The 19,346-nt window shown below is 61.8% G+C and overlaps 1 protein-coding gene across 1 annotated transcript; it reads right to left on the bottom strand.

Annotated features, from left to right (window-relative positions):
- Positions 1-1,990: 1,990 nt before the first annotated feature.
- On the bottom strand, positions 1,991-19,226 carry VWA7 (von Willebrand factor A domain containing 7). Its single transcript, XM_054047533.1, has 17 exons — positions 19,193-19,226; positions 17,131-17,382; positions 16,511-16,792; positions 15,755-15,851; positions 15,164-15,286; positions 14,241-14,439; positions 13,701-13,870; positions 12,295-12,407; positions 11,349-11,465; positions 10,725-10,904; positions 10,060-10,237; positions 9,819-9,971; positions 8,827-8,919; positions 8,157-8,443; positions 6,623-6,759; positions 5,992-6,160; positions 1,991-3,690 (listed from the first exon to the last, which is right to left on the bottom strand). The coding sequence occupies exons 2-17, from the start codon at positions 17,365-17,367 to the stop codon at positions 3,316-3,318; spliced, it is 2,910 nt and encodes a 969-aa protein (XP_053903508.1). The 5' UTR covers positions 17,368-17,382; positions 19,193-19,226; the 3' UTR covers positions 1,991-3,315.
- Positions 19,227-19,346: the final 120 nt, after the last annotated feature.

Raw genomic sequence — 19,346 nt, 5'->3', positions numbered from 1 at the left:
CAGTGATGTGTGGTTGCTGGTGAGTATTTGCTTTAGGTTGGGGGGTTGTCTGTAAGCGAGGACAGGTCTGTCTCCCAAGATCTGTGAGAGTAAAGGATCATCTTTCAGGATAGGTTGTAGATCTCTGATGATGCGCTGGAGAGGTTTTAGTTGGGGGCTGAAGGTGACAGCTAGTGGTGTTCTGTTATTTTCTTTGTCTTGACAGGCCCAACAAAGAAAATAACAGAACACCACTAGCTGTCACCTTCAGCCCCCAACTAAAACCTCTCCAGCGCATCATCAGAGATCTACAACCTATCCTGAAAGATGATCCTTTACTCTCACAGATCTTGGGAGACAGACCTGTCCTCGCTTACAGACAACCCCCCAACCTAAAGCAAATACTCACCAGCAACCACACATCACTGAACAAAACCACTAACCCAGGAACCTATCCTTGTAACAAACCCCGATGCCAACTCTGTCCACATATCTATTCAAGTGACATCATCATAGGACCTAATCACATCAGCCATACCATCAGGGGCTCGTTCACCTGCACATCTACCAATGTGATCTATGCCATCATGTGCCAGCAATGCCCCTCTGCCATGTACATTGGCCAAACCGGACAGTCTCTACGCAAAAGAATTAATGGACACAAATCTGACATCAGGAATCAAAATACTCAAAAACCAGTGGGAGAACACTTTAACCTGTCTGGTCATTCAGTGACAGACCTGCGGGTGGCTATATTACAACAGAAAAACTTCAAAAACAGACTCCAAAGAGAGACTGCAGAGCTAGAATTGATATGCAAACTAGACACAATCAACTCCGGTTTGAATAAGGACTGGGAATGGCTGAGCCATTACAAACGTTGACTATCTCCCCTTGTAAGTACTCTCACACTTCTTATCACACTGTCTGTACTCGGCTAGCTTGATTATCACTTCAAAAGTTTTTTTTTTTTTTTTTTCCTCTTAATTAATTGGCCTCTCAGAGTTAGTAAGACAACTCCCACCTGTTTATGCTCTCTGTATGTGTGTATATATATCTCCTCATTATATGTTCCATTCTATATGCATCCGAAGAAGTGGGCTGTAGTCCACGAAAGCTTATGCTCTAATAAATTTGTTAGTCTCTAAGGTGCCACAAGTACTCCTGTTCTTCTTTTTGCGGATACAGACTAACACGGCTGTTACTCTGAAACTTCCCATTTTGACAGGCTGGTCTCCGAGACTGGGCAGCAGGGGGAATACAACAGTGAAGGATTATGGGTAACAAGAGGGCTAATAACCGACTGTCCAAAGAGGCTTTCAATGAGGAATACCCACAGTGCTTTGCACCAGCACCAGCATGACCCTTCGCTATAGATCTATGGGATCCCCACCCCGCCCTGCATCCCCGTCCACTTCCCCTTTGACTCCCCCTCTCCCCCCACACACACCTGTCAACCTTACTTTTACCTGTGTGCATTTTCAGGGTTCCCTCCCTGACCCCTCTGTGGGGTGTGACACATTGTCTATATCTAAGTGCCCTCTAGTGGCTGGATTCAGACTTGCGCATGTGTCATTAGCCCTCTAGAGCTAAAAGCTGATGGGGATTCTCCTTCCACGATCTACCTTTACCCACAGCATCCCTTTGACAACACATGGCGTGAGCTTTAACCTCCGTGTTAGCCCCCATCCACCCCCACTTCAGACAATGGATGTGGGGGAAGACGCCTCCAAGATATTTATTCTAATGGCTGTAAATAAATTGATTAGAATTAATATAATAAAGTTATAATAAACTTCAAAAGGAAAGGACACAATTCAAGCTTCACTTCTTCATTCAGTGTCCCACTCCCCACCTCACTGAGCCAGCCAGTCCCCTGGACTGGGGCCGGATGGGAGCCAGCACCCCCTAGAGGGGAAAGGTCCTGTGCCCCAGTCCCTGCCCTGGAGCCGGATGGGAGGTGGCGCCCCTAGAGGGGACAGACCCTGTGTCCCAGTGTCACAAATCAGAATTGAAACTCACCTCTTCTGCCGCTTTATCAATTTTCTTTATTAACAGCAGGTTAATTTAAAAAACAATGGTATTATCTTTAACCAAAAAAAGAAAAAAATTAGCAGAAACACCCAAACAATAAACCCAATTTAAAATCATAACCCAGAAATACCAGACTCCCCGGAAATAAATATAATCCAAAACCAATTCACTGACTGGAAATAATTAGCTAAAATATACAGACCAGCCATAACTCTTCCAACCAGTAGGAGACTAAATTTAAAACGCATCTGGGGACGATCATTGGGTAGCATTGAAAGACAGAACAGAGATCACAGCCCCGTCATGCCAGGCACTGCAGACCCCACCCTCCCCAACTAAGATCAGGGCCCCCAGGACGCCAGGTGCTGCACACAACCCTCCTGACCGAGATCAGGGCCCCTGTTGCACTATGTCTGCATACAGACACTGGATAGTTTCGGCCTTGAAGTGAAGACACTAGACAGACCAAGGGGTGGCATGGGAAACTGAGGCATAGACCAGGAAAGGGACTTGCCCAGCAGAGGCAGGAATTGACTCCAGGAGTCCTGATACTCAGCCCTGTATGTTCACACAAGGCCATTCTGTGCTCTTTGGCCTAGGAGAATGTCCAATGGGCGGGCACCCAGGAGTTTCTGAGTTCAAATCCTGCTACCGCGACTGAGAGAACCCGACCTCCAGGAGCTCTCACCATGCGTTATGCAGAGCATTGGTGCTGGGAAATGGAGTCGGGGGCGTAAAGTTAGTCCCGCAAAACTGGGGGAAAATATATTATTTTTTGCTGGAAATTATTTGTATTTTTGGTGTTGGCTCAGAAAAGCATCTCAAACAGCCCGGTCCTGGATTCCCCACCCGGGGGTGTCACGGTATCAACCCCGAATCCCCCTCCCCCCCCCCCCCACACACACACACTCACTCTCACTACACTCCTTTTTCTCCCAGCAGCCCCCAGTGCAGCTGTAGAAGAGAGCTGACCTGGATGCTCTACCGCTGTTCCCCACTAGAGGGCTCCCTATAGCAAGAGCGTCCCAGCTGGGTGCAGTACCACCCGTCTCCACTAGAGGGCATCCAATAGCAACAGCCTCCCAGCTGGGTGCAGTACCACCCGTGTCCACTAGAGGGCATACAATAGCAACAGCCTCCCATCTGAGTGCAGTATCACCCGTCTCCACTAGAGGGCATCCAATAGCAACAGCCTCCCAGCTGGGTGCAGTACCACCCGTCTCCACTAGAGGGTGCCATAGCCAGGACTGGATGCTGTACCATAGGCTCCCCCCTCCTGCCACTAGGGGGAGCCCTGTAGCATCAATGCCCCAGCCCGACACGAAAGGCCACATGAACAGCCAACGCTGCCACCCACCACCAGGGGGTGAGGGCCAGGTCCCCCGCAGCGCCAGCAGGGGGCACCGCCACCAGGCACCGATACTCCTCCCCCAGCCGGTTGGCCACCAGAAGCTCCGCCTCCCGGGTGCAGCAGTCAGAGGAGTAGGTGGCCGTCGCAGCCGCCCCGTCGGCCCAGTGGGGCACGGCCACGCCCCCTGCCAGCACCGACCGGATGCCAGCCCCATCCCAGATGCGCAGCCTGGCCGTCCAGCGGTGCTCGCGGCAGGGGGACCCTGGCGGGCCGCAGGTGCCAGCCACCGAGGTGACGTTGCAGGGAGAAGAGGCGCGATTCGGCACCTGCAGGAAGAAAGCGACAGGGTGGGCGAACAGGCCAGCGCCGGGCCATGAACCCGCCGGCTCGGGGCACACACCGAGATTTTTAACTTAGAACCAGGGCAATTACACGTTAACAACTCAGCACGTTTGGGGGCATTTCCTTTCCTTGGTGGTTTTTCTTAACGATTCACAAAGTTTCCTGGGTATTTAATTTCCCCCATCGTATCAAGGGGGCTCACACATGGCACTTCCCCAGTTTTATAGAAACGCTTCACACAGTTGCTCGGTTGTTAATTGCCCTCGTTTGAATATTAACGAATCACCACGTTTCTTCGCTATTTCATTTCTGTTAACCCTCCACGACGTTTAATGGCCTTTAACGGACCTTGATTTACCCTGACAGCTCGCAATGGCTTTGAATATTTCATTTCCCTAGTTTTAGATTAATGACGCTTTGGCATTTCCCTTCCCTAGGTTTATAGCGAAAACTCACAATGTTTTTTTTTTATATATATTTTATTTCCTTAGTTTTACATGGGCAAATCACAAAGTTTATGGCATTTACTTTCCCTAATTTTACACTAATGAGCACAGTTTGGGGACGCATTTACATTTCTCGTCTTAACGATTCCCAAGATTTTGGGGTATTTCATTTCTCCAGTTTTATGCTAATGATTCACAGAGTCTAGGGAATTAATTGCCCTGGTTTTCTACGGCCGACTGACAAAGCTCTGGCCAGCGTCTCGGTCCCTGGTTTTTTCAATGACTCACCAAGCTTTTTGGCATTTGATTTCTCTGGGAGTTTGTGACGTTGCCCTCTAGATGATTTTATGAAAGTATGCTGATGAGTGTGAATATGATGTAACTGGAATATGCTTCATGCAAAAGGTCTCTTGTAAGGTATCATTACAAAGCTTATAATCTACTGAGTGTGGTCATGTATAAATGTACCACTCTTGTATCTGAAACTAGAAATATGAAATATAACTCTGAGGGCCTATTGTAACTATGCAAAGTGTGGGTCATTAAAGGTGGTTTGGAATCTTGATGGCTCCCATTAACCAGGACCATTGTCTGCAGATGGGTATGTTTTACCTGTAAGTCTTCCTGTACATCTGTGTGCTGGCAAGTGGGTAATGAAGTCTTGCAGTGACATGTGATCATGTCACCTGAACTGGAATCCATCTTTAACCTGGTGCTTTTCCATTGAGAAGGAGGGGTGGGAACCCAGAGCAGCGCCGTAACAAGGGCGAGGGAAGGATCTGCCGCCGAATTGCCGCGGCCGTTTCATTCATTCTTCGGCGGCAATTCGGCGGTGGGTCCTTCTCTCTGACAGGGACTCAGGGACCCGCCACCAAAGAGCCTGGAGCTGGCCCTTGCCTTGGGCGCAAAAATTCCTTGTTACGGCTCTGACCCAGAGGGACAAAGGATTCCTGCCTTGTGCCAAAGCTATATAAATGGGTGGAAGAGAACAAAGGGAGCAGCTAGGAGAAATCCCCTAGCTACCACCTGAGCTGGAACAAGGGTTGAATCAGGGGAAAGGATTGTGCCCAGACTAGGAAGGTGTCCAGTCTGTGAAAGAAGCTTATTGAAACATCCGAGGGTGAGATTTTATCTGTATTCAGTTTTATTGCTGTATTAAGCTTAGACTTGCGTGTTTTATTTGATTTTACTTGGTGACTTACTTTGTTCTGTCTGTGACTACTTGGAACCGCTTAAATCCTACTGTCTGTATTTAATAAAATCACTTTTTACTTATTAATTAACCCAGAGTATGTATTAATACCTGGGTGGGCAAACAGCTGTGCATATCTCTCTATGGGCGTTATAGAGGGTGAACAATTGATGAGTTTACCCTGCATAAGCTTTATACAGGGTAAAATGAATTTATTTGGGTTTAGACCCCATTGGGAGTTGGGCATCTGAGTGCTAAAGACAAGAACACTTCTGTAAGTTGCTTTCAGTTAAGTCTGCAGCTTTGGGGCACGTGGTTCAGACCCTGGGTCTGTGTCGGAGCAGACGGCGTGTCTGGCTCAGCAAGACAGGGTGCTGGATTCCCCGGCTGGCAGGGAAAACAGGGGCAGAAGTAGTCTTGGCACATCAGTTGGCAGCTCCCAGGGGGTTTCTGTGACCCAACCCGTCACAGAGTTTTCTAAAAGACTCCCAAAGTTTGGGCCGTTGCATTTTAATTTCAGCAGCTCGGGAAGTTTGCTGCAGGACATTTCATTTCCCTGGTTTTTTGTTGAACAGCCAAGAGCCATTGCAGAGCCAGTGCCCTGGTGCCATCTGCTGGCCACAGCTGAGCGTGCGCCCCGGACTCACCGGCGGCCGGGGCATCACCAGGAGCTGGATGAAGGCGAAGTTGGCGTCCCCGGCCGGGGAAAGGGGGTCGGCGCGGAGGGTGACGGTGACGGCTGAACCAGGAGTGGCGCTGCCGGGCACCCGCAGCGAGATGACGCCCGTCGCCGTCTGGTTCCTGCCCAGTTGCAGCCTGCGCGAGAGGTGGGTCAGCATCGGTGGGGGCGGGTCGGACGGGGACGGGCAAGGGACAGATGGATGGAAGCTGGGAGCTGAAGAGGGACAGACGGCTGCTCTGGGGCAAGGAGGGACGGACAGACAGACCAACCCAAGGAGCCAAAGGATGGATGGATGGATGGATGGATGGATGGATGGACAGGCCAACCCTGGGAGCCAATGGACAGACTGACAGACAGACGGACCCTGGGAGCCAATGGACAGACCAACCAACCCAGGGAGCCAATGGACAGACTGATGGACAGACCGACCAACCCAGGGAGCCAGGGGATGGATAGACAGACGACCGGGAGCCGAGGGATGGATGGTCGGACAGATCGACACTGGGAGCTGATGGACGGACAGACGGGCGGCCAGCCTGGGGAGCCGAGCACAGACAGACAGGGGAGCGTGGACAGACAGGCCCCGGGGGCGTTACCGTAGGCTGGAGGTGCTGACGGGGTAGCTGGGGTCGCTGCTCATGGCCAGGCCCAGCTCCTGGGGCTCCTCGGGGTTCCAGACCCGCCAGGCGACGGCACCCGTCTGCCCCGGGAACAGGGGCCCGGCGCTGCTCAGCTGGGGGGAGAACCGCGAAGAGCTGGCTGGGGAGGGGGGGAAGTGCCGCATGCCGACCCCCACTGGGCCCCCTCCCAGTCACATGGCGACCCCAGAGCCTCCCCAACCCCTCCCTGCAGCATGATGCCCCCCGAAGCCTCCCGCCTCCTCCCTGCCCCCTCCCTGCTTGCAGTACAGCGCCCCCCCAGAGTCCCCCAGACTCCCTCTCTGAAGCACCGTGCCTCCCACTACACCCCCCCGCAGTCGCCTCCTTGCAGCAAAGCACTCTCCACTGAGCCCCCTGCCCCCCTCCCTGCACCATGGCACCCCCTGAGCCCCCTGGCCCCCCTGCACCACGGCACCCCCCCACTGAGCACCCTGCACCCCTGCACCCCCCCAGCCTCCTGCCCCCCTCCCTGCACCACGGCACCCCCCCACTGAGCACCCTGCACCCCTGCACCCCCCCAGCCTCCTACCCCCCTCCCTGCACCACGGCACCCCCCCACTGAGAACCCTGCACCCCCCCAGCCTCCTGCCCCCCTCCCTGCACCACGGCACCCCCCCACTGAGCACCCTGCACCCCTGCACCCCCCCAGCCTCCTGCCCCCCTCCCTGCACCACGGCACCCCCCCACTGAGCACCCTGCACCCCTGCACCCCCCCAGCCTCCTGCCCCCCTCCCTGCACCATGGCACCCCCCCACTGAGCACCCTGCACCCCTGCACCCCCCCAGCCTCCTGCCCCCCTCCCTGCACCACGGCACCCCCACACTGAGCACCCTGCACCACTGCACCCCCCCAGCCTCCTGCCCCCCTCCCTGCACCACGGCACCCCCCAGAGCCCCCTGGCCCCCCTGCACCACGGCACCCCCCCAGCCTCCTGCCCCCCTCCCTGCACCACGGCACCCCCCCACTGAGCACCCTGCACCCCTGCACCCCCCCAGCCTCCTGCCCCCCTCCCTGCACCACGGCAACCCCCACTGAGCACCCTGCACCCCTGCACCCCCCCAGCCTCCTGCCCCCCTCCCTGCACCACGGCACCCCCACACTGAGCACCCTGCACCCCTGCACCCCCCCAGCCTCCTGCCCCCCTCCCTGCACCACGGCACCCCCACACTGAGCACCCTGCACCACTGCACCCCCCCAGCCTCCTGCCCCCCTCCCTGCACCACGGCACCCCCCCACTGAGCACCCTGCACCACTGCACCCCCCCAGCCTCCTGCCCCCCTCCCTGCACCACGGCACCCCCCAGAGCCCCCTGGCTCCCCTGCACCACGGCACCCCCCCACTGAGCACCCTGCACCACTGCACCCCCCAGCCTCCTGCCCCCCTCCCTGCACCACGGCACCCCCCAGAGCCCCACGCCCCCTCCCTGCAGCCCAGGCCCCCTAGCGCCGCCCTGGGGCCCAGCGGCACTGACCTGCAGCAGGAACCCCACGGCCGAGGTGACCTGGGCGGCTGGTCTCTCCACGCACCGGCCCCGGCTGTCAGACCCTCGCAGGATCAGTGCAAAGTCCCCCCGGGGCAGGGCCGGGGGCAGCGCCGTGGCATAAAGCCCTGTCCCATTGGCCACTTCCCGGAGCGGCAGCTCCCCCCCCAGCCGCCGGCCAGTGACGGGGTCCACCAGCTCCACCGCCTCCATCCGGACCGAGCCCCCGCCCGGCCGGGTCAGCCCTGTCACGGCCAGGACCAGCGACAGCGGCAGCCCTGTCGGGTCAGAACCAGAACCGAGTCCAAGCCCCCGTCAAGACAATCCCCAACCTCGGCAGAGCCCAAAGCCCTCGGGCTCGGATGCGGCCGCTTCTGGGGCGGGGCAGCTGGGGGAACAGCCACACATAACGGCACATGGGGACGGCTCGCCCGGCGCTGGGATGCAGCCAGCTCTGGGGCGGGGCAGCCCCACAACAACTTGGGAGAGGAAGTGATGGGAGATTCACAGCTGAGTGAAACCAGAGTGACTCCAGGCTGGAATCTGGCCAGCGCTCTGGGGTTCCCCACAGCCCAGCCCCCTAGCGCTGCCCTAGGGCAATGGGGCCAGGCCCTGACAGGGAGGGGATAGCCCCTTGCTTAGCCCCCCGCCCCACTCTCACCTCTCACGGGGCGACTGTCCAGCTTGAAGAGTCCTGGGTGGGGCCCCTCGGCCGGGACAGCGAAGTAATACAGGAAATCCAGCGAGCTGCTGCCTGGCAACAGAGCGGGGGGACCCCATTAGGGGAGAGGTCCTGGGCCCCATTCCCGGCCCCACCCCAGCCAGCCAGTCCCCGCCCTGGGGCCGGATGGGAGCCGGCGCCCTCTAGAGGGGACAGGCCCCTGCTGGCAGACAAGGTGTTTGCGGCGTATTACGGCCCCGGGGCGTCGGCCCGGCGGTTCCGCGCGGCGCTGGTGGAGGTGGCCAACGCCAACGCGGCCCTGGACTTCCTACCGGCGGCGCGGGACGACCCGGTGCTGCACTTCGACGGCGAGCTGCTGCGGCCGGCCGGCGCCTCCCTCCTGCGTGCCCGGCGCGAGGTGCTGCAGGCCCTGGGCGCGGAGCTGTATCCTCTCGCCCGCCAGCGCCTCGGCCAGCTGCTCCACTCCCTGCAGGTCCGCCCCGGACGCCGGGGTCCCTCCGCCCCCTTGTCCGGCCCCGTCTGTCCGCCTGGCACTGCTCAGCTCCAGCCCTCTGGTTACCCAGCGTCCGTCCATCTGTCCGTCTGTCTCTTCCCCCTTCCATCCACCTGTCCATGCTGTCTGTCCATCCATCCATCCACTTTTGCCCCCATCCATCCATCCATCCATCTGTCCATCCATCCAGCCATCTCTACTCCAGTCTATTGGTACATCCATCTTTGCATCCATCCACCCGTCCATCTCTGCCCCATCTGTCTGTCCATCCACCCATGCTACCCATCCATCTCTGCGTCCATCCACCCATCCATCTCTGGCCCATCCGTCTGTCCATCCGTCTCTGCCCTCGTCTGTCCATCTGCCCAGCTACCCATCTATCTTGGCTCTCTCTGTCCATCTGTCCATCTCTGCCTTCATCCATTCATTCACCCATCCCTGCCCTGGTGCACCCTCCCAGGTTTAACCCTTTCCTCACCTCGCACGTGCACTGAATAGTTGCCCTGCGCCTGCACCTCCAGGGTCCAGAGGCCGACGGGCGGCCGGGGCAAGAGCTCGAGCCGGTGGAAAGTCCCGAATCGCCGGCCGGTGCCCAGGGGGCCGCTGGCAGCGTCTGAGGTCTGGGAGATCCCTGTGAGACAAAGGGGCAGATGGACAGGGGCCGGGACACGCAGATCCCTTCCCTCCAGATCGGGTGGGGCATCTCCCTCTGGACTCACCAGTGGGGTCCCGGAGCCGGAAGGTGCCGACGTCCCCCTGGACGGTCACGACGGCCCCGTCCACCCGGCTGTCGATCCGGAAGTGGTGGCTCTCCCAGGCAGCCCGCTTCTTCCGCCCCCTCCGGCCCAGCCCCCCGGGGCCCAAGCTGCCCCCCTTCTGGTACTGGAACAGGGTCACCTGGAAACACAGGGCCCCCACCCCCAAACACAGCACAGTCAGCACCGTCCCGGACGCCGCGGTCCTCCGCTCCATCCCCCTCCAAGAGGTGAGGGACATGAGCTGCCATCCCGGACGCCTGGGTCCCATTCCCCATCCCTGTCTTCAGACCCCCCAGGTGTGACAACTCTGCACTGCTGTCCCTGACGCCTGGGTCCCATTCCCCATCTCTGTCTCCAGCCCCACCCAGGGGTAACCCTGTGCTGCTGTCCCGGACGCCTGGGTCCCATTCCCCATCCCTGTCTCCGGCCCCCCAGGTGTGACAACCCTGCGCTGCTGTCCCGGACGCCTGGGTCCCATTCCCCATCCCTGTCTCCGGCCCCCCAGGCATGAGAGCCCTGTGCTGCCATCCCGGACGCCTGGGTCCCATTCCCCATCCCTGTCTCCGGCCCCCCAGGCATGAGAGCCCTGTGCTGCCATCCCGGACGCCTGGGTCCCCTCTCGGTACCGAGGAAGCAGTGGTCTCTCCGATGATGCCGGCCACCTGCCGGATGTTGGCGTTGTCCGTGAAGATGACCTGGCCCCCGGACCTGCGGGCCAGGTCTACGTACAGGTCAAAGCGGTCAGCGGCCAGCACCTCCCGCCTCACCCGCGTCCTGGAGGGGTCCTCCGTGATCAGGAAAGTCACCTGGCGAAGAAGCAAGAGGCGGTTAGACTCCCCAGGGAGCTGCGAGACAGTGGCAAAGTTATGGTTGGGCTTACTGAAAGCGCTGGCATTGTTTTGTTTTGGTTTGGTTTTGTAGGACCTACTCAAAGCGCTGGAGTGGTTTTGGTTTGTTATTTAATCTTTAGTAGGGTGGTTTGTGTTATATCTGAGCCTAACGCAATGCTCTTCTTGTTTTGGTTTCCTGTTGTTAGGGAGGTTTGTTATTGTAGGGCCTACCAAAAGTGCTCTCCTTAGTTTGATTTCTCACTTCTCTCGGTTCGGGTGGTTCATTATTGCAGGGCCTCCCGGAAGTCCCGACATGGTTTTGCTTTATCGTTTACCTTTGCTCTGCCAGTTTGTTATTCTAGGGTCTCTTGAGCATCCATTTGTTTTGGTAGGGTCTCCCACCCACCAGGGGCTGCCCACCTTGCACCTGCGCTCCTGGATCAGGGCCTCCACACTGGTCCGGAGGTGGGCGTCCTTCGCCGAGGCGTCCGTGAAGACAAAGATCTCGGACATGGGGGGCGAGTGCAGCAGGGCCAGCTGGCGGGGGATACAGAGAGCTGTTGGGAGGGGGGGGTCAGATGGAGGGGGCTGTGGGCCAGGGGGACCAGAGAGCTGCAGGGGGCAGGGGGAGAGCGGGAGATCAGAAATGGGGAGGGGGGAGTAGAATGAGGGAGGGGGGAGGTGCCTGGGTAGGGAAATCGGGGTGGGGGGCTGCAGTGTGGGGCTCAGGATTGGATATGCGGGTGCTGTTTCAGGGAGTGGGGAAATGGGGGGAGGTAAAAACTGGGGGGTTGGGGGAATCAGGGGAGCAGGGTGGAATTTGAGGGGGATGAGAAGTGGGAGAGCTGTGGGGGCAGGGGGAGCAGGATTGGGGGGCTGAGGGGCAGGGACTGGGGGGCTGAGAAGTGGGGGGTCATGGGGAGCAGCGGGAGCAGGATTGGGGGGGCTGAGAAGTGGGGGGTCATGGGGAGCAGCGGGAGCAGGATTGGGGGGCTGAGAAGTGGGGGGCTGCCGGAGAAGCAGGATTGGGGGGCTGAGGGGCAGGGATTGGGGGCCTGAGAAGTGGGGGGTCATGGGGAGCAGCGGGAGCAGGATTGGGGGGCTGAGAAGTGGGGGGTCATGGGGAGCAGCGGGAGCAGGATTGGGGGGCTGAGAAGTGGGGGGCTGCCGGAGAAGCAGGATTGGGGGCTGTGGGGCAGGGATTGGGAAGCTGAGAAGTGGGAGGGTCATGGGGGGCAGGATTGGGGGGGATGAGAAATGGGGGGGGCACAAGAGGCAGGGGAAGCAGGATTGGGGGCTGCGGGGCAGGGACTGGGGGGGGATGAGAAATGGGGGGGCTGCGGGGGGCAGGACCCAGCTCCGGTACCTGCAGCGCCGACAGACACATCTCAGGTTCGTCGCCCCCGGCCAGGGGGCTGATGGAATTCAGGATCTTCAAGAACTCATCGGCGTTGCTCGTCTTGTGCACGGGCCCGAAGCCTGAAGGGGGGAAACCGAGGCGGGGGGATAGGATCAGGGAAGGGCGGGAGTCAAAGAGCAATCGCCCTAAATCCCGCTCGGCCCCACCCCCGAATCCCCTGATCAGCCCCACCCAGCCCCCCAATTCTCCCTCTGAACCCCACAAACCATCCCCCCGTGACACGACGCCCCCATATTCCTCACCGAGATACGGTTATGCACGATGGGCCATGTGAGGTGTCATTGGAAAGGTTAGAATTCCCCGAATGTGATTATCCTACGCGTGGGCCTGGATCATTTCTGTACCGGACATTAGCAATATTCTCTAGGCGGCTATTACAGATGTGTCTACACCTGGGGAACACCCACTAGCCCGACTGCGATCACCCGGGATGGCCCCACTCCACCCCTTCCCCCAAGCCCCCATTCCGCCTCTTTCCGGCTTCCGCCCCCGAGCAACGACCCCTGACCCCCAGGCCTCCCTGGACCCGGCGTCCCTCTGAAACGCAGGGCCCCCCAAAGCCTGAACATTAGTGGAGCCGGGCCCATGTTATTGGTGGAGCCGGGCCTATATAACTCACCGCCGATGCACCTGAGAGCACCTGGACTTGGGGGGGCCGGGCTGAGCCCAGGCCGGGGGTGTCTGGCCTGTGATAGGAATAACTGGTGGGTGAAGCTGCAAGCCGGGGCAGCTGGCCTCAAAAACCACCGCAAACTCCTAGGACAGCGGGTAGGGTGGGAATTTGCTGCTTATAAGCAGTGGTTTAGCGTATTACGCTTCGTTTGCGTGTTGCTTTGGTCCGTTTGCTGCGCCGTGTCACCACGGAAAATCTCTCGTTTGGAGTTAATAAACTTGGGTGTGTTTGGTCTAAAAGCAGGGTGTGGAAATCCTACCCTGGGGCGGAAAGCTGGGGTATGTTCCCCTTCCCATTGAGGGAGGGGGCGAATTTCGTGAGCTTCCGCTGTGCTAATCCGTGCAGGACAAGACGGTAAAATTGGGGGTTTACCCTCCCGAGGGGGGTGCGCACCGGGAGGTTCCTTCGCTGACCCTGCCCATGCCGAGCCGATCCCAGCGTCTGGACACAGCCGCAGCTGGGCGTGTCGTGTGCTGGTGAAAGGGTGAGACCGGGAGCGGGTCTGCAGTGTCAAGGGATCCCAGGCTGGTGGGTCAGGCGGCTCAGTGGGACCCCAGTTCCAAGTGGCACCCCAGGGGGAACCTGTCACACCCTCCAGCCCCCCAACGCCTCACCCCCGTCCCCCCGGCTCTGGGGGCCGATTGCCCCCTCCTCCGGGCCCAGGGACCCCCGAACGCACCGGGGTCGTGGAAGGGGACGAGCAGGTAGAAGTCGGGTTCCTCGGGCCCCCCCAGCCGGCGGGTGAGGATGTCGCGGGCCTGGAGCCGGGCGGCGCCGATCTCCTCGCCCATGCTGCCCGTGGTGTCCAGCACGAAGCTGAGCCCCACGGCGGGGCTGATGTCCAGCAGCCTGTGGGGCAGGGGGGCAAAGACGGACACTCAGTCACAGGCGGGGCCCACCCAGGAGGAAACATGGGTGGGGGACGACGTTGTGAGGGATGGGGCCAAGCAGGGGGACGTGACCCTGGATCCAGATGTGAGGGATGGGGCCGAGTGGGGTGTGGGGGCCGGGGCCGAGCGGGGGGACGTCACCCCAGGATCCGGGGACGGGGGCCAGGGCCAAGTGGGGAGACGTCACCCCGGATCCGGGGATGGGGCTGACACAGGTGTGGGGGGGCAGGTGGACATCACCCCACGAGCCGGATGTGTGGGATAGGGCCGATCGGGGGGGGGGGTCTGAGCTGAGGAGGGGCAGAGGGGTCGCAGTGGGGGGCTCTCACCTCATGAATCGCTTGTCGTGGGCCAGGTCCCGCCGCAGGTCGCGCAGGAACCGGGCCGAGGCCTCGAGGGCCAGGCCGGCCGCCGGGCCGTGCAGATAGTGGTGGGGGGAGAAGAGGGGGGACGAACTGTCCTTGTTTATCCCCCCTTGGGGGTCCTGCAGGCGGCTGCTGTCGAACTGCCCCCCGTGGCTGCATTTCCCTGCGGGCGGGAGTACGGAGGAGATGGGGTCCAATTAGCCTCCCTGCTCCCCTAAATCTGCCCCCCAGGGCCCCCCAAAACCCCTTCCATTAAAATCTCCTCCCACATTGTCCTGCCTGATTTTTGGGGTCACCCCCTCTGATGCCCCCCCATGACCCAATATCATCAACCCCAATCCTGCTCCCCTTGCAAATGCACCCCCCAATTATTGGGGTCACCTCTGCCTCCCCAAACCATACCCAGCAGCCCCTTCATCCATAACAACCCTGATCTCCCTGAAAGCTACCCCACAAATTATTGGGGTCACTGTCTTTGCCCCCCAAACCCATTCACCCTCAGTATTATTGGGTGCTCGTCGCCTGCAGCAGAACTCAGCGGCATCCCCGTAAATTATTGGGGTCCTTCCCTCTGCCCCCCAACCTAACCAGGAACCCCAAATCAGCAAGCTTCATAGCCCCCCTCCAGACATTGGTATCACCCCTTAAAATCCTGGGGGGCCCCGATGCCTTGGCACACACCAGGCATGCACCCCAATAAGCCCTCCCCCCGGGGGGTCACAGCCCCCCCCTTTGTTCTCTCCGCACCTGCAAACTGTTGGGGTGCTGGTCAATGCCGCGGCCCCCCAAGCTGTGGGAAATCGGGGGCTGTGCAGGGGGGAGGAACGGGGGGTCTCCCCTACCCGTGGAGAACGGTCACCCCCAAACCGGGCCCAGCCGAGCCGTACCGGGCGGTTTCTCCGGCTCGGAGCCGAAATACCCGCTGGTCAGCAGCCCGCGCTCCCGGAGCGAGCCCAGGAGGTTCCCCTCGCACGTCCAGCCGGTGCAGGAGCAGCAGGTCCGGACGTCGGCTGCGGGAGAGACGGGGAAAGGGGGGTCCGAAGGTGGGTCCGGCCGGACGCCTGGGTTCTATCCCCAGCGCAGCCCCGGAACCTCCCCTCCCCTCCCCCGGGCAAGTCGCGCTCCGTGCCTCAGTTTCCCCATGAGAAAGGAGGAGAAATGATCTGTGTTACGACTGCAAGACAGTGTGTGTGTGGGGGGGGTGTCTGGGCAGCGCCCGGGAGGACGGGACCCCGATCTCGGTCGGGGGGGTCTGGGCAGCTCCTGGCGCGATGGGGCCCCGATCTCGGTCGGTGAGGGGGGGGTCTGGGCAGCGCCCGGTAGGACGGGACCCCGATCTCGGTCGGTGAGGGGGGGATCTGGGCAGCGCCCGGGAGGACGGGGCCCCGATCTCGGTCGGTGTGGGGTGGGTCTGGGCAGCGCCCGGCGCGACGGGACCCCAATCTCGGGCCGGGCAGATGGCCGGGTGGGGCTGGTACCTCCGGCGATGGAGCCCAGCTCACGGCCGGGTTGGAGCAGGTCCGGGTGGATCCCGCGGTGGCCCAGTTCGACCCAGTTACTGTGGCTGTAGAAATCCTGCCGGGAGGGGAGACGGGAGAGGTGGGGAGGGGCGGGGGGGGGGGGAGACGGGAGAGAGAGAAATAAATGGACAGACCATGAGCAATTGGCCCAGTAGGCCCCTCGAGACCCGGGCCCCGGCCACCCCCTCCTGGCCTTCTGGGTCACCCCATGGGCCGTGGAGTGTGAGAGCACCCCACCCCACCCCCGCGCCGCGGCCTGCCCCTGCCCCACGCTGGGCCGGAGGGAAGGGGGCAGCAGCCGGGAGAGAGATGGGAGGAGATGGATGGATGGAGGGGGACAGAGCAGGGACGGGTGAATGGATGGATGGAGGCACAGATGGACAGATGGACAGAGTTGAGATAGATGGGTAGCATGGGCAGATGGACAGACGAGGGCAGAGATGGATGGATGGACACATGGATGGGCCAGAGATGGACGGATGGGGGAAAAGATGGATGTACCGACAGACGGGAGCAGAGATGGACGGATGGATGGATGGGGGCAGAGGTGGATGGATGGATGGACAGACAGCATGGATAGGTGGATGGAAGGGGGAAGAGACGGACGGACAGATGGACGGACGCTGGGTAACCAGAGGGCTGGAGCTGAGCAGTGCCAGGCGGACAGACGGGGCCGGACAAGGGGGCGGAGGGACCCCGGCGTCCGGGGCGGACCTGCAGGGAGTGGAGCAGCTGGCCGAGGCGCTGGCGGGCGAGAGGATACAGCTCCGAGCCCAGGGCCTGCAGCACCTCGCTCCGGGCACGCAGGAGGGAGGCGCCGGCCGGCCGCAGCAGCTCGCCGTCGAAGTGCAGCACCGGGTCGTCCCGCGCCGCCGGCAGGAAGTCCAGGGCCGCGTTGGCGTTGGCCACCTCCACCAGCGCCGCGCGGAACCGCCGGGCCGACGCCCCGGGGCCGTAATACGCCGCGAACACCTCGTCTGCCAGCAGGGGCCGGTCCTGGGGGGAGAGCGGCCGTGAGACCCCGGGGCCTTCCCTGGGGGCGCTGGCTGGCTGGGGGTGGGGGGCTGGGGCAGGGACCCGTCCCCTCTAGGGGGCGCTGGCTCTGATCCGGCCCCAGGGCAGGGAATGGCTGGCTCGGGGGCGCAGGGACTGGCCGGCTGGGGGGCGGGGAATGGGGCAGGGGCCCGTCCCCTCTAGGGGGCGCTGGCTCTGATCCGGCCCCAGGGCAGGGAATGGCTGGCTCGGGGGGCGGGGACTGGCCGGCTGGGGGGCGGGGAATGGGGCAGGGACCCGTCCCCTCTAGGGGGCGCCGGCTGCCCCCGGCCCAGGCTCACCTGGAACTGCTCCCAGGCGAGGCGCCGGCCGCGGGGGGGCGGCAGGTCCCGGAACAGCTCCAGGGTGGCGTTGAGCAGCGCGTCCTCCGTCAGGTCCTGGTGGGTGGCGGAGCCCCAGGCCAGGGCCATGGCCCGGGACCAGAAGTTGGGGAAGAAGCCGAGGGCCCCGCGGGGCGCCAGGAGCAGCAGGGGCAGGGCCCACAGGGGGCCCCACAGCCGGGCCGCGGAACGCGCCATAGCGGGTACATGGAGCTGCGGGGAGCAAAGGGTTAAACAGGGGCCGACGCTCCGGGCAGCCCCGCGCCCCCTAGTGCCGCCCTGGGGCATTGGGTCCTGCAGCGCCCCCTGCTGCCCCCCCTGCTCCCCGCAGCCCAGCGCCCCCTAGTGCCGCCCTGGGGCATTGGGTCCTGCAGCGCCCCCTGCTGCCCCCCCTGCTCCCCGCAGCCCAGCGCCCCCTAGTGCCGCTCTGGGGCATTGGGTCCTGCAGCGCCCCCTGCTGCCCCCCCTGCTCCCCGCAGCCCAGCGCCCCCTAGTGCCGCCCTGGGGCATTGGGTCCTGCAGCGCCCCCTGCTGCCCCCCCCCGCTCCCCGCAGCCCAGCGCCCCCTAGAGCCCCCCCGTCCTGCTCCCCAGCGTCCCCTGCTGCCCCCCTCCCGCTCCCCGCAGCCCAGCGCCCTCTAGTGCCGCCCTGGGGCATTGGGTCCTGCAGCACCCCCTGCTCCCCCCCTGCTCCCCGCAGCCCAGCGCCCCCTAGTTCCGCCCTGGGGCATTGGGTCCTGCAGCGCCCCCTGCTGACCCCCTGCTCCCCGCAGCCCAGCGCCCCCTGCTGCCCCGTCCTGCTCCCCGCAGCCCAGCAACCCCTAGAGCCCCCCGTCCTGCTCCCCAGCGCCCCCTGCTTCTCCCCCTCCCGCTCCCCACTGTCTCTCTGGGTGCAGCTCCCGCCCCCCCCGTTATCTCTGCGGAGCAGCAGGGTGGGGAACGGGGGCGGGGCCCCGGGAAAGTAACGGGTCGGACTCCTGGGTCCTCGCTCCTCTCTCAGGGAGCAGCAACTGCCCAGGCAACGCCCTCCCGTCCCCCCGTCCCCCCACGGACCCACAGAGGTGGGGGGGCTCTGCCCCTCCCAGGTCAGCCCAGCTGGGAAACGGGGATCTGTCCTCAGCAGGACAGTTTTGGGGGCGGGGTGTGTGTTGGGGGTTACAGGTGGGGGGGGGATGTGGATTCCAGTCTTCTCGTGGGTCCCAGACAACAGAGCACCCCCAACCCCCCAGTCGCCCCCTCACACACAGTGTCACACCCACACAACCAGCAGCTCCCCCCCACACACACCGGAGACACAACCCATCCCACCGCACAACCCTGGAGACCCTAACACAACCCACAGCACAGCCAGACCCTAATACTGCCCAGAGACACACAACACCCCCACCACACCACCCGCCCGACGCACTATACTTGCTTAGCACACCACCCCTCCTAGAGACACACAACACAACACCCCCCCCGACGCACAATACCTGCTTAGCACACCACGTCCTAGAGACACACCACACCCGCAACACATACCACACAACATTCGCACACACGCAACACACACCACCACCTCCCACAGACACACAGCACCCGCACCACACCACAACCCCTATGCACACCTGCTACTGCTAAACACACCACACACCACCCCTCAACACCTGCAACACCTCCCAGAGACACCCCCCCACACACACTTGCTAGAGACAAACATAACACAACACAAACCGCCCACTACACCCCCCCCACACACACTGCCAGACCTTCCCAAACGCCTGCCCCCCGAACGCCTGGGTTCCCTCCCTCAAGCTGCCCCCCCAAAAAAATCCCAGAGATCCCAACACCCTCTCCCCCCTGTAACTCCTCACCCACATGGGTCCCAGCCTGGCCCCCTAGCCATCGGCTCAGCCAGGGGGGAGAGTCCCCAGAACTGACCCCCCCAGGAACCCCCTAACCCAGCCCCTGCCTCCCCCAGGGCATCACCCGCCCCCCCCCGCCCCAGCACCCCTAACCCCCCACAACGCAGGGTCTCCATACCTGGCTGGCTCCGTCCTTCTCCGCTTCTGTCTCCTTCCCGCGACTCTGCCCCCCGGGGGTGGATTTCCCCCCCCCCCACCCAGCCCCCTACGCAGCTCCCAGCTCCGGGCTGGAGTGACAGCCTGAGTGCAGGAGAGAGGGAGGAGGGGCCAGG

This window comes from Malaclemys terrapin, chromosome 13 (assembly GCF_027887155.1).
Source record: "Malaclemys terrapin pileata isolate rMalTer1 chromosome 13, rMalTer1.hap1, whole genome shotgun sequence".
In the NCBI taxonomy this organism is placed as follows: domain Eukaryota; kingdom Metazoa; phylum Chordata; order Testudines; family Emydidae; genus Malaclemys; species Malaclemys terrapin.
Note: the sequence above shows the minus strand (reverse complement) of the source record. Positions and strands in the feature narration are given on the sequence as shown.